The sequence below is a fragment of the Xyrauchen texanus genome, chromosome 7, assembly GCF_025860055.1.
Source record: "Xyrauchen texanus isolate HMW12.3.18 chromosome 7, RBS_HiC_50CHRs, whole genome shotgun sequence".
NCBI lineage: Eukaryota > Metazoa > Chordata > Actinopteri > Cypriniformes > Catostomidae > Xyrauchen > Xyrauchen texanus.
The window spans coordinates 16,062,777-16,077,818 of NC_068282.1; the positions used below are offsets into that span (position 1 = coordinate 16,062,777).

General features: G+C 45.2%; 1 protein-coding gene across 1 annotated transcript; it reads left to right on the top strand.

Moving 5' to 3' along the window:
• The first annotated feature begins 7,073 nt into the window (after positions 1-7,073).
• Positions 7,074-9,771, top strand: LOC127646776 (trypsin-like). The gene is made up of 8 exons (XM_052130644.1): positions 7,074-7,122; positions 7,744-7,764; positions 7,878-8,046; positions 8,158-8,426; positions 8,521-8,666; positions 8,872-9,178; positions 9,234-9,349; positions 9,537-9,771. The coding sequence occupies exons 1-7, from the start codon at positions 7,074-7,076 to the stop codon at positions 9,347-9,349; spliced, it is 1,077 nt and encodes a 358-aa protein (XP_051986604.1). The 3' UTR covers positions 9,537-9,771.
• The last annotated feature ends 5,271 nt before the right edge of the window (positions 9,772-15,042 follow it).

Here is a 15,042-nt window from a genome sequence, read left to right on the forward strand (position 1 = left end):
GCAAATACGGGAGTTCATTCAGAAAATTTCTTCGGAGCCGATGGTCTGTCTGCAGTTTGCTGCGAGTTACACGCCACTTAAACGTTCCTGTTTTCTTCTGACGATCTGCATGCTGTTGGATCTTGACTGCGCACAACAGCGGCTTTCTCCTTCTCAGTGCACGGCGTGCATTGTTGCCCCTGAGCGCTTCGACAGCGCAGACATGTACACACACACACTGTGTATTAAAAGAGTTTTTACTAAAAGAGTAATTTTCTCTAAAAGAGCAAACACAGCGGCGTTGAACGTCCTTTTAAGGACGCCGTCTTTTCAAGATGCCTTTCCGCCCCTGTGTCGTTCCTGGATGCGGTAGAGTGCTCTCTGCTTCAGACGGCCACAGGCGCTGTCTCGTGTGTTTGGGCCGCGATCACACCGAGGCGGCGCTTGTGGATGGTTCATGTTCTCACTGCGAGAACATGACCATGACCACGTTAGCGGTCGCGGCTCGCTTTCAACAGAAAGCAAGCCACCCCAGCTGCACCCGCATTGCTCCTTCTTCCCACGGGATTAAGGACGGTGCGGTTGGCGCTGGGGCGATTTGGGGCGGCAGTGGGTGCAGTTTTGCCGGTAGCCCCCGCGAACCTCCCGTTCCCGACACGCTCGCTGGTCTCCGCCCACGCCGCGACGGCCCGGCTGTCTATCCTCCTGAGTCCGAAGCAGATGAGCTCGCCGCTGCATCGGAGAGTGCGGTGTCTGATGCCGAGGACTCCCTGGACTGCCGCCTCGGGCCAGCAGGCCCAGGCTGAGGCCGACGCTCAGATGTCCGACATGCTTGCCCGGGCCGCCTTGAGCGTGGGGTTGGACTGGAACCCTCCATCCTCCCCACAGCCTTCTCGGTTGGATGATTGGTTCCTGGGGGCAGCGCGCCGTTCGCGGCCTCGCATCCCCCGGTCCCTTTCTTCCCGGAGGTGCATGATGAGCTGACGTCTACGTGGAGAGCCCCGCCTCCGCTCGTCTAGGTGCCACCCGCTCCACTCTCTCCACCCTCGACGGCGGAGAGCGCCACGGTACGACGCGATTCCCCAGGTTGATAGGGCAGTTGCGCACCATCTATGCCCCGGTAGCCCTACCTCCTGGCAGGGTCGCCCGTACTCCCGTCCAAGCCCTGTAGGACAACATCCTCGCTAACGCCAAGGCCTACACTACGGCTGGACGCGCTGCCTCCGCCTCTGCATGCGATGGCCCTCCTGCAAGTCCACCAGGCCAAAGCTCTCAGAAACATGCACGGGGTGGACCTGATCCTGATGTGCTGCAGGAACTGCGCTCAGCGACGACCTCGCCCTGAGAGCTGACGAAGGCCACAGCGCAGGCACTCGGACAGACGATGGCCACCCTAGTGGTCCAGGAACGCCATCTTTGGCTCAACCTGGTCGAGATGCGTGAGGCTGACAAAACCGCTTCCTGGACGCACCTGTCTCCCAGATTGGCCTTTTCAGTGACACCGTCGAGGACTTCGCCCAACAGTTCTCCGCGGTGAAGAAGCAGACAGAGGCCATTTCACACATCATGCCCCGCCGCAGACCTGCCGCCACGGGCCCTGCCCCGCCTGCTCGCCGAGGGCGTCCCCTGTGAGGAAACCAGCTCCTGCTCCGCCTCAACCCGGGCCCAGCTCTCAGCCCCAGCGCCGAAGCACTCCGCAGGCGGCGACGCCCCTGTCTCACGAACCCCTCCAGGACCCGGAAGGCTCCCAAGCCGCTCCTGAGACAGCCGACCCAGAGCCGAAGACGTTAGCTCCGGAGGTGGTAAGACCGCTCCGCCCCCGGTGGAGGGCCGGGAGGAGAATTCTTTGTTTTTTCATTTGCCACACCCCTGACGGGGCTGTGGTACCCACATTCTCAATAAAAGAGCTATTTCCTTTGCCTCTGGGTCACCTGGCCCGCAAATGCCGCTTTTACGGCAGTGTGCTTTCAGATCACAACAGTCCCGGTACACCGGACGCGGCGATCCCGCCTTCCGCCTGCCCACGACTGTCCCCCGGCCGGCCGGTTCAGACGAGTCCAGAGGACGCCAACATCAGACCTCCTCCTCAGTCAAGAACCCGCCCCTGCCGGGCGCTGGAGCAAGGTAAGTGCTTTGAGTCTATTCTCAGCACCTCAGCCTCAGGCCGCAACGAAGCCGCCCGACGCTGCATTACCTGTTCCGCCCGCTGCGAGGCCCGCCGGTACGCCCAAAATACTCGTCCCTTTGGTGCCCCTAGCGCAGAGCTGGGAAGCATGGCTTTCGCTTCCCAACGCATCACGCTGGCTGCACCGACCATTCGACTCGGTTACGCAATTCAGTTTGCCCGGCTCCCGCCCCTTCAGCGGCGCTCGCTTCCGCAGTACACGGCGAGCACGCCAGTTCCCTGCGCACGGAAATCGCGACCCTCTTAGCCAAGGGCGCGGTAGAGCCCGTCCCTCCAACCGAAATGAGGAAGGGTTTCTACAGCCCTTACTTCATTGTACCCAAGAAAGGCGGCGGCTTACGACCAATCCTGGACTTGCGACTTTTCAATCGGGCCTTGTTAAAACTCCCGTTCAAAATGCTTACGCAGAGAAATATTCTGGCTGGCGTTCAGCATCTAGATTGGTTCGCAGCGGTGGACCTGAAGGACGCGTACTTCCACGTCTCAATTCTGCCATGACACCGACCCTTCCTACGGTTCGCGTTCGACGGCCAGGCGTTTCAGTACAAAGTCCTCCCCTTCGCCTGTCTCTGTCCCCTGCGTCTTCACGAAAGTCGCAGAGGCGGCCCTTGCCCCGCTACGAGTAGCCGGCATCCACATTCTCAACTACCTCGATGACTGGCTCATCCTAGCACACTCTCGAGAGTTACTATGCACACACAGAGACCAGGTGCTCCGGCACCTCAGCCGCTTGGGGCTTCAGGTCAACTGGGAAAAGAGCAAGCTCACTCCGGTTCAGAGCATCTCTTTCTCGGGTTGGAGTTAGACTCAGTCTCAATGACAGCACGCCTCACGAGCGAGCGTGCTCAGTCGGTGCTGGACTGCCTCGCTTCCTTCAAGCCAGGCACAGTGGTCCCTCTAAAACTTTTCCAGAGGCTCCTGGGGCATATGGCGCCCTCCAGGCGGTCGCACCGCTGGGGTTGATGCATATGAGACCACTCCAGCACTGGCTCCAGACTCGAAGTCCCGAGACACGCATGGCACCGCGGCACGCATCGGGTAAGGATCACCCCCGCCTGCCTCAAAACACTCCGACCCTGGACAGACCTCTGCTTTTTACGGGCAGGAGTGCCCCTGCAGCAGGTGTCCCGACGCGTCCTGGTCAGAACCGACGCCTCCCGGTCCAGGTGGGGTGCCGTGTGCAGCGGGCACGCAGCAGCGGGCCGTTGGAAAGGGGCCCCGCTGCGTTGGCACATCAATTGCCTGGAGTTGCTGACCGTCCTTCTTGCTCTCAGGAAGTTCCTCCCGTTAGTTCGTGACAATCATGTCCTCGTGAGATCGGACAGCACCATTGTGGTGGCGTACATAAATCGCCAAGGCGGCGTACGCTCCCGCCACATGTCACAACTCAAGTCGCTGCGTGCCACTCACATCCCCGGCAAGCTCAACGTCGTAGCGGACGCGCTATCACGACAATGCCTGCCCGGCGGGGATTGGAGGCTTCACCCCCAGTCGGTCCAGCTGATTTGGGAACGGTTTGGCAAGGCCCAGGTAGACCTGTTCGCCGCCCAGGAAACCTCCCACTTCCCGCTCTGGTACGCCCTAACAGAGGCTCCCCTCGGGACAGACGCTGGCACACAGCTGGCCCTCGGGCTGCACAAGTACGCATTTCCCCAGTGAGCCTTCTTGCACCGGTGCTGTGCAAGGTCAGGGAGGACGAGGAGCAAGTCACGCTGGTGGCCCCCTACTGGCCCACTCGGACTTGGTTCTCGAACTCAGGCTCCTCGCGACAGCTCCTCCCTGGCGAATTCCCTGAGAAAGGACCTCCTCTCTCAGGGACGAGGCACGCTCTGGCACCCGCGCCCAGACCTCTGGAACCTCCACGCCTGGTCCCTGGACGGACGCGGAAGAGCTAGCCGGCTTACCGGTGACCGCTGTGAATACCATCAACCAAGCCAGAGCTCCCTCTACCAGGCACCTTTACGCCCTAAAGTGGCGCTTTGTTCGCAGATTGGTGTTCTTCCTGAGCCGAAGACCCACAGAGATGCGCGATTAGGTCAGTGCTTCTGTTCCTACAGGAGAGGCTGGACAGGAGGCTGTCCCCGTCCACCCTCAAGGTGTATGTTGCCGCTATCGCCGCCCACCACGATCCTGTAGACGGCAAGTCTTTGGGTAAGCACGACCTGATCCTCAGGTTCCTGAGAGGCGCCGGAGGTTGAATCCCTCCCGGCCAGGCCTAGTTCCCTCCTGGGATCTCTCAGTAGTCTTGGCAGGACTCCAGAGACCTCCCTTCGAGCCGCTCGAATCAGTTGGACTCAGGGCCCTCTCTCTTAAGACGGCCCTGCTGATCGCGTCGCCTCCATTAAGAGGGTCGGGGACCTGCAAGCGTTCTCTGTCAGCGACACTTGCCTGGAGTTCGGTCCGGCAGATACGTCTGTGATCCTAAGACCGCGACCGGGCTATGTGCCCAAGGTTCCTACCACACCATTCCGAGATCAGGTAGTGAACCTGCAAGCGCTGCCCCGGGAGGAGGCAGACCCAGCCCTTTCGTTGCTGTGTCCAGTGCGCGCCCTGCGCATTTACCTGGACCGCACACAGAGCACCAGACGCTCTGAGCAGCTCTTTGTCTGCTTTGGGGGACGGCAGAAATGGAATGCCGTCCGGGGGCGGGACATGCAAATACTGGCTGCCAACTCTCATTGGCCTTTTTTTATAGATCAGAGGTGAATATCGGCGCTCAAGAGAGACCCCTAGTGTCGCTTCTCCGACACAACGTGTCGTTCCCTCCCTCGGGGAACGGAGGTTACATACGTAACCAAACGATATATTTTTCTTTCAGTTGATGAAAAACTGCCGTGTCTGCAACACCGGATAATGAGTCTTAAAGCCGAGGCGTCTTGCAAATTCTTCATGCATTGTTCAAATATTTGAAATATGATGTATGATTTTCCCCCCCAAAAAAGTCAGACCCCCCAACCTATCAATTATTTGGGATGATTTAAAAAGCAATGAAAGGGATCCCTACTAGTTGTGTAACCCCGCCACCACGAGGACCTACTAAGTAGTGGAGATTGGGAATTCCAAAAAAAGTTGGCCATACTGAAAGGCTAACTATTAAATAAAAAAATGATTTCATTTCTTAAATAATTTTTTTTAAGTAATCTCAACTTTTTCTACATTAGATAGTTCAATCAACAAAAACTTTGTTTTTCTGACTAAATGGATGTTGGATTTTTTTTTTTTTGCAGTGTACAAATTCACAGTGAGATTCAGCGTGCTAAGTTGGCACTATAGTTTAGTACGCTGAATCTCACTGTGAATCTTTGCATTATTAAAACCATAACCATCTAAACCAGGTGCTATGTGTGCTTGTATATGAAATGTTGAGTGAAAGTGAGAAGTGTTTCTATCTTAAAATGTTTGACATCAAAAGTAATGTATTGATATTCTTTTGCCATTTGTTCCAGACATTTTTAAACAAATATATTGTTCCTTAGGATATTTATCTGATGCAGAGTTATAGAAACGAATTTACATCTATTACAAGTTATAAAAGAATGAAACAACTGAGGCCTTTTTGCAAACACAACATTTATTAAAAAATGACAATTTAAATATCACACAAATGTTACTCATAAAAGTAAATTATGACATATAATTACAATCAATTAATATCATGTAACTTCAGACCTGTTTTTATATCAATGTGGCATTTCAGATTCATGGAAGAAAATACACTCCCAACAACTAAGGTTGTGCATAATTAAAAAAGGATTGAGATAATGATCAGAAGTTACTGACATACATATCAAATTAAATTCAGAGCAAAACTTTTACACATATAATATTTGTACATAATATAACTATATTTTGTGGCTGGAATAACACTACAGTGCATCAAAATAAAAATGTGGCGTCCAGTGAGTGGCACACTCGACCAGTGTGAATACAGCAACATTTGTTCACAGACAAGATCATTTTGTTACTTAGGACTTAAAAAGTTGCTATTGCTCATTAAATACTAAACAGAATGGTCGTTATGTTAACAAATGCTAGTATCTGGCTAACTTATTTAAGAACATAAACTCGTGACAAAGCTACTTGTCGAAAATTTCCTTGCAGATCTTCATTGTCAAATGACGAGTGCTTTAAAAAATTATTAAAATTGCTGAAAAATGTTTTGAATGATTTTGGTAATCACCTTGTTCAGTCCAAAAGATATCACTTTGCTTCTGCTCAACGTTCAGAGGTTGCCAAGTGCATTCTATACTGACTCTATTATATATAGTTCTACTTTTTATACGATTGTGTAAGTAAATCCAATGCAGAGGAGACATCTCCTGGGTTTAGACTTTTGATAATAGATCATTGAATAATACCACAAATTTCCCCTCTAAATTGTGTACATACAGGTTTGAGTTTGGGCCAGATTTCAAGCAATTTAACAGTAAATTAGATTAATTATTACTGCTAATTTTTTTCTTCAAGAATACTGCTACAGCAGCATACTGTAAATAGTATCTACAATAAGTTGCAGTTGGAAATACAGGAATGATACGGTCTAAACAATAAACATTATTTACATTGTAATTATTCTCTGAAAGATTAGCTGAAACGGCAGTCAATTATAAACATGCACACCCTGCAAAATGATACTAAAGGTTAAGAAAACTCTTAATCTCTAAAACAAATCTTGTATTTAAACCACATGTTTAGTGCATACTGAATACATGTTTTACAGGACTGAATTGTGAAAAAGAGGGCGAGGAGTAAAAACACAATTAAAAATGAATTAGTGAGACATAATAGTGATTAGATATGTGACAGTAAGAAACTGGTGAAGTGATTATAAAAGGAATGGTTAGAGGCAAAGAGGACCAAATCCACCATCAACATTCATTCTGCAAGCGAAGATACAGTTTGAGTGAAGATGTGGAGGTTGGCATGCTTCACTTTGGTGCTGCTCCTATGTACTACAGGTAAGGTCTTAGTCTCATGATTTTTGGAGTACAAAATTGTATCTAAATGATCTTCTCTACTCTAAAAGTTTTAAACATAGTACCCATGGTTCTGTGTCTTGTGTGATCATTTAAATGTAATTTGTTGACGTGTCATGCAGCTGTTTAAAGTCACATTTTCACCATAAGACTGAATGATGTATCATCACATTGTCTTCCTTTTAGTTTGAAGCTTCTCTGAAAATTTCACAGGCTGCACTGTATGACCGTTTCATTGTATGGTAGTAACAGTACTTAATCAAGTGCAACATTTAATAAAGTTCCAAATATAATTTTGGAATGAGCTTCTACATCTAATTCTGTCACTCATATCTCAAGAAACAAATTAGCAGCTGCTTACATAGCTCCAGAAACAATTCTTCCAGCATCCTTCTTCCTCCTCATCCCCACCTTTATGTATTAACACTGATACAAATGATAATTCTCTATTTATTTACTGTATAATTCTTGTTTAGAGCTCAACCCCAGTTCAATGGTCTGTGAAATTAAAGGAGAAATGACAGAAAATAACTCTTAATAGTTCTTTATTTAACTGCAAAACAGAACTTTTTTCTAATGTGTACTTTGTTTCTTCCATTGCAGGTTCACTTTCTCAGTTGAATGGTAAGAGTCCCTCTCATTCCTTAATTTTTTAAATTCTTTAATTAATTTAAAGTCACATAGTTTGTATGTAGAAATGCTTATGTAAATAATCTCTCGCTCTTTCTTTCTTGCAGTTTGTGGACATGCCCCTTTAAACTCACGTATTGTGGGTGGTGTAGATGCCCCTGAGGGGGCATGGCCATGGCAGGTCAGTTTGCAGAGCTCCACCTTTGGAGGTCATTTTTGTGGAGGATCCCTCATCAATAGTGAATGGGTGCTGACGGCAGCTCACTGTATGCCTGGGTAAGAACCACTTTAACACACATATGCAAAGATTTAGTTTTAATTGGTCAGATGTTCTTCTTAAACTGTTGTTGTTTTCTTCTCAATCTCACTTTGTCATCCTGTTTTTAGTGTCAGCACATCCACTCTGCAAGTGTACTTAGGAAAGAGGACACTGCAGGGAGTTAATACATATGAAATCAAAAGAAATGTTGCCAAATTCATCGTTCACCCCTCCTACAACAGCAACACAAATGACAATGACATCACTCTGCTGCACCTATCCTCCCCAGTCACCTTTAATGACTATATTAGACCTGTGTGTCTGGCAGCCCAGAACAGTGTCTTTGCTCCTGGCACCAGCAGCTGGATCACAGGCTGGGGAGATGTTACATCTGGAGGTACACACACTCATTCTTTCACATAACTACATCTGCTCTTAACATCACAAATTGATGATTGCATGTGTGTGTTTGTGTTTGTTTACTTGTTTAGTGAGCTTATCTGCTCCTGGGACTCTGCAGGAGACTATGGTTCCAGTAGTGGATAATTCTCAGTGTAATAATCTTCTTGGTGCTGGATCTGTCACCAGTAACATGATATGTGCTGGTTTACTGCAGGGAGGCAAAGACACCTGCCAGGTACAACAACCAACTTGATTATTATTATTACTCAAATAATAAAGTGTGCACACGTTACAGTAATATATATTTACACACAAACATCTATATTGCCTTTTTAAATATTTATGGCTAATTTCATTTACTTTCACCCCAAGTTCAATGTGAAATGACAGTCCTGTACACAAAAACATTTTTTTTTTTCTCTGACTCACTCTTTCTGTAGGGGGACTCTGGAGGGCCAATGGTGAGCCAGCATTGTTCAGTGTGGGTTCAGTCTGGTATCACCAGCTGGGGTTATGGCTGTGCTGACCCCAACACACCTGGTGTGTACACACGTGTGTCTCAATATCAGAGCTGGATCATGAACACCATCAACCAGAACCTTCCAGGATTCATCACATTCAGCCCTACAAGCTCATGCCAACCTGCTAGTTCACCTGCTTCAACGATGGCTCCTACTACAACTACCTTACCACCTCCACCCTTTCAATGTAACTATCTCTCGTACACAACTACACACCCATACAAATGTATGCTACCTTAACAACAAACACTACTAAATGTTGTTTATGTGTGTTTTTGTAGCCTCAAACTCCTGTCGTGGCAGATGTGGTAAGATGGCTGACATCTACAACCGCTGCAATTGCAATATTCGTTGCCGCATAAACTGCTGCAGAGATTATAAAAAGCAGTGCTTTTGAGTAAGTCCAAACATGCACACAAATCAAGACACAGCTATTTATGGTGTTCATGGTAGTGACAAAATTCAGTTCCATTTTCTTTTACACTGAACCTGTAAACTGGTCCAACAATATCTTAGAAGTTCTTTAATTCTGACTTTTACTTATTAACTATTTGGTCTGATTGTTTGTTTTTATGTCTCTACAGATTCGTAATAACTCTTGGTCTGCACAGGCTTCTAACACCTTCTCGCCTGCCCACAGACATTTCTCATCAGTTCAGTTCTACATACATGTGTCCATGTTGTTAATAAATTCCACCCAACATTTTATACACCAGGTACAGCTCTTACAGCAAAATATTTCTTTAAATCACCACAGAATATCTCAAGCTAACAAAATTATATGCAATTTGTTTCTTGTGTTATATAAATCACACCATGCTGTTTTGATTATGTTGCAGTGTGTAAAGAAGGCTTTTATCAAACTAAATAAAAAAATACTTGCATTTAGCAATGTGGGGTGTTTTCACATGTTAAAGGTGTTTAAACTGCCATGCCATCATGGGTCAAACCACATGCTTGTGGATCTTCAAACTCCCTTTCAAGGCCACAAAGGCAGCCATCTTGGGAATGCTCCTGGTGACATGAAAATACTTGAATGGGGAAAGGCCCGAAATCTCCAAAACTCCCTGTCAAGATTATGATAATCATCAAATTTGTCATCAAAGATTATGACATTCATTCAAATCACATAGGCCTTTTTCATATCAGCAGTAAAATCTGACAACAATGGTATCATAAATTGTGTTTCTTTAGCTCAGATGATGCTAATAAAAACATCAGGCTGGTCCTGTATTAGCATGTGCATTCTCGAGTTGACTGACAGGCAATGTCTGTATCTATAATATGATTAGCTCTTTTACTTGTAAGGTGGAATTTCAGTTTCTACAGCTGTCACATTGGGTGTTCCAATTTGTCCAATTCATTTTAATACAAGTGCTCTGACTCATGACTAAATAGTCTCTGGAATCACTAGGACAATGTCCTACAAAGGATAATGTTACTACAGTCCAAATAATACTTATCTAAAAAAGGGAAAATATTACACTAAGATGGTTTTGAATTGGCTTATAAAATTGGAATACATTAAAACACAGGTACACTTAATTTTTATTAGCCTTTCCCATTTTTCCTGAAAAAATCCTCAAAGGAAGACAATGTGATGATACATCATTCAGTCTTATGGTGAAAATGTGACTTTAAACAGCTGCATGACACGCCAACAAATTACATTTAAATGATCACACAAGACACAGAACCATGGGTACTATGTTTAAAACTTTTAGAGCAGAGAAGATCATTTAAATACAATTGTATACTCCAAAAATCATGAGACTTAGACCTAAGTGAAGCACGTTAACCTCCACATTTTCACACAAACTGTGTCTTCGCTTGCAGAATGAATGTTGATGGTGGATTTGGTCCTCTTTGCCTCTAACCATTCCTTTTATAATCACTTCACCAGTTTCTTACTGTCACATATCTAATCACTATTATGTCTCACTAATTCATTTTTAATTATATGTTTTTACTCCTCGCCCTCCTTTTCCTGTAAAACATGTATTCTATAAGTATGCACTAAACACGTGGTTTAAATACAAGATTTGTTTAAGAGTTTTCTTAACCCTCAGTAGCATTTTGCAGGGTGTGCATGTTTATAATTGACTGCCGTTAATCTTTCTGAGAAACATTAGTCACTGTCATTAGGATCTTGGTAAAACCAAAGATTATTTTTGTGTGACTCATTTTGCATCAAATAAATAACCTAGAGGAACAACTTTTATTTGACATATTTGTTTCAAGATTTCTGGAACAAATGGCAAAAGAATATCAGAAATGTTTAGCTTTTGATGTCACACATGATAGAAACATTTCTCACTTCCACCATCTTTACAAGACATTTCATTTTCAAGTGAACATAGCACCAGGTTAAGTTGGGATATTTTTTTTTTTAATTATTACTATTAATGCAGAGTTTCACAGTGAAATACAGTATGCTAAGTTGGCATTACATTTTAGATAATTTGCCCCATAGTGTTCTTTTTTCTCACTGTATCTACTAATCTAATGTAGAAAAAAGTTGAGATTACTTAAAAAAATTATAAGGTTTATTTTTATGCCATTCAGTATGGCCAACTTAAAATTCTAAACAGCGAGAACATACAATGTAAAGTTTGGATTTAATGGTAGAACTTTTAGGCTTTTGAGCATGCTTAGTTTGATCACTGAGGAAGCCAGCTGTTGCAGAATAATTCCCCTTGCTTATAATTGCCACTAGTATGCTATAACAGCTAGTTTGGCTTGATTTGACCAGGACTATTTTGTTAGTTAATATAATCGGTTTATAATATGTAAATATTGTTGAGTAATATTTTTTCTGGATGTTTGATTGCTCTGTTTGCATTACTAGATGACAAGATAATGCAGAATAGCTGCATATTGTCCAGTTATTGGATTTTCTGCGAAAACTCGTAAGTCGTTATGGAAGCACAACATGATCATCAGGTTCCTTAGATGCGCCCGGAGGCTGAACCCTCCTAGGCCATGCCTGTTCCCCTCATGGGATCTCTCCATGGTCCTCTCGGGCCTACGGAGAGCCCTGTTTGAGTCAGTCAAACTAAAAGTCCTCTCCTTGAAGACGGCCCTACAGATTGCGCTCAATTCCATCAAGAAGGTTGGGGACCTGCAAGCGTTCTCTGTCAGCGACACTTTCCTGGAGTTCAGTCCGGCAGATTCTCACGTCATCCTGAGACCCCGACTGGGCTACGTGCCCAAGGTTCCAATGACCCCCTTCAGGGATCAGGTAGTGAACCTGCAAGCGCTGCCCCGGGAGGAAGCAGACCCAGCCTTAGCATTGCTGTGTCCGGTACATGCTTTGCGCACCCATTTGGATCACACGCAGAGCTATAGACGCTCTTAGCAGCTCTTTGTCTGCGTTTATTAGACAGAGGAAAGGGAACGCTGTCACCAAACAGAGGCTTGCCCACTCGATTGTGGACGCCATTACGTTGGCCTACCAGACCCAGGCCGTGCCCACCCCCTTGCGTGTTCGAGCACACTCTATGAGGAGTGTGGCATCCTCATGGGCACTGGCCAATGGCACCTCTCTAGCAGACATCTGCAGAGCGGCGGGCTAGGTAATACCTTCGCAAGATTTTACAATCTCCGGATTGAGCCCGTCTCATCCCGTGTTTTGTCAGGTCCGAACACGTAGAATGGATGTCCTTCCTCCCTAGCCCTCTGGATCCAAATTCAGTGGAGGAGTTTCCAGCCAGACCCACTGCAGGGACCGGGTTGCCTGTACTGGAACAGGTGCTACACAAGTACTGTTTACTCTGGTAACCCCCTGTGATGTATTTTCCGCGGTACGGTCCCACTGCCGGTGGACCCGTGTCTCCCTTGGGCAGAGTTCCCTCTGCCCCCTGACCGCTGTGTTTGTGGAGCTCCTCCCCATCGAGGCAGGACCTACCACCGCGCCACTTCCATATGTGGCTGGTAAGCCCATGTGATGTATTTGCCACATGTTAACCTCCCCTGCTGGGCAGGATGTGGTTTATTATATTAATTATTATAATTATTAATTATTATTATTATTATTATTACACTATTTCACTGAACTGTTTCAGTTATCTCATATGGACCTTTTTTTTTTTTTATTATACCTTGTGTTTTGATCAACTCTTATGCAACTCTGATGCTTCTTTTCAGTCACTTGATTCCCAGCAAGGCACAATGTAATCTATGCTGCAATGTGCTGACTTTATTTTACATTTCATTTATTTTCCATGTTATTAATGTTGTATTCTTATTTTAAATGCATTAATTATATTTTATGCTTAACAATATTGCTTCTTTATTACATAGTTAGTATTTGTCTCACCTCGAAGCTGATAACAATTACGATGTTTCTTTGACGAACGACTTACTGCTGCAAAAGCGAGTCGCTCCCTCTGTTGGTCAAAATAAAAAGCACACAGTAAACCTTGTTGCCGGTAGGCTTCAATAGGGGCTTTCTTGCCATGTATTTTCACTTAGCGGACAGCTCCAATCGGGACAAACCATAAAGAAATGGGACTGTCCCCGGAAAACGGGGACGTCTGGTTCCCCTAGTTTAGAAGCTTATTTAAATTTCTAGAGGAAGCCATTTAATTAAGCTAATAGTACAAATTATTTGTTGAATGATTTAGATAAATAAATAAATTGGCGAGGGTAAAGACGCAGATTCCCAGCACAATATATTCATTTGGATATTCCTCTTACACTTCCCCACATGTGAGTGAGTGAGCAAGCCAGCACTTTGGGTTTCCTCTTCATCTTGTTCCTGTTTCCTTTCCTTATTGATTTCAGGTGTTTTCTGTTTGTTCTTCAATATACAAGCCCATGCAACATTTATTAGTTTACTCAAAAACAACATGACAAAAGACAAACACCAAACCTGTTATATTGTCCCAAACCCATATTTTATGAGCTATGAAATCATGTTCTTAACAAAGAGTAAAATAAACAAAGTATTTAAACATTTATTGTGTGAAAATTATTGTTCAGTTTTTCAAAAACTCTTATAACTCTTTAAAGTTTTTTTCTTTCTTTTTCTATCTACAGTGTGATATCTCTTGGTAACACGGGCGTCAGTTTGTGTTGAAAAATGGTGGGGACAAAAGATCAGATGAAAAAAATTACGGCAGGACGGGAAAAATATTGAATAACGGCGCATCAAAAATGGGCACAGCATAGGCCAGTCAACAACACGAAAATACTCAGCATTATACGCTCAACAATGTCTACTGCACATGTAACAGTCATCACATCCACCCCTGCAACACCAGCTCAGCCAAAGCACCATACTGTTGAAAACAGCAGAGCATTAAGTCAGTGATTACAATGAAATTCATTACATATGTAAAAGAAAACACACCATAAGCATACAACCCAACATATCTGCATCAAATAACATCAGATAAAATTTGGGATTTGCAACCCACAGAGAATGCAGTGCAGTCAGACAACCAAATCCACAAAATGTGAAATCCTCCTCTGCCATCGCAGCGTAACCACTATAAAGTGCCGTGAAATAAATACTGTCAGTATGTGTGCCACAAAAAAACCCACCCCACAATCCAGACTATTTTAAAACTATAAGATGGCACGCAGGCCCTCTCTCTCACACACACACAAAGCCAATTTTTTTTTTATTGATCTGTAAATTACTTAATCGGCTACAATTAACTAAATCAATCACAGTGCAAATATGCTATATAAAAATTCCCCTACCTGTACCGTTGATCAACATCTTCTCTTAAAGTTGAACATTTTTAAAACTTGAAGAAGAACTAACGCTGTTAGCCGGCTAATACATGGATGAATGAAACCTCCTCCCTAACACTTCAAGGTTTGTCCATCCATTCCTGCTCAGGCCAGAGCGCAAATCCATGAAGCTGGAAAGGAGCGGTAGTCCCATGGAATTTCTAACTAATGTTTGCTAACTCCCAGCTTGAGGGCCGAGAACCGGCTTAAGTACAGTTGACTGTGTGAAAATACACTTTCAGAGCCAATGAACAGAAGAAGCATTCATCACAGTCTACACCAGCGCAACTGATCTGGTTACGTCTTTGTACATCGAACCAATAAAGATGCCACACTTACGAAATCCAC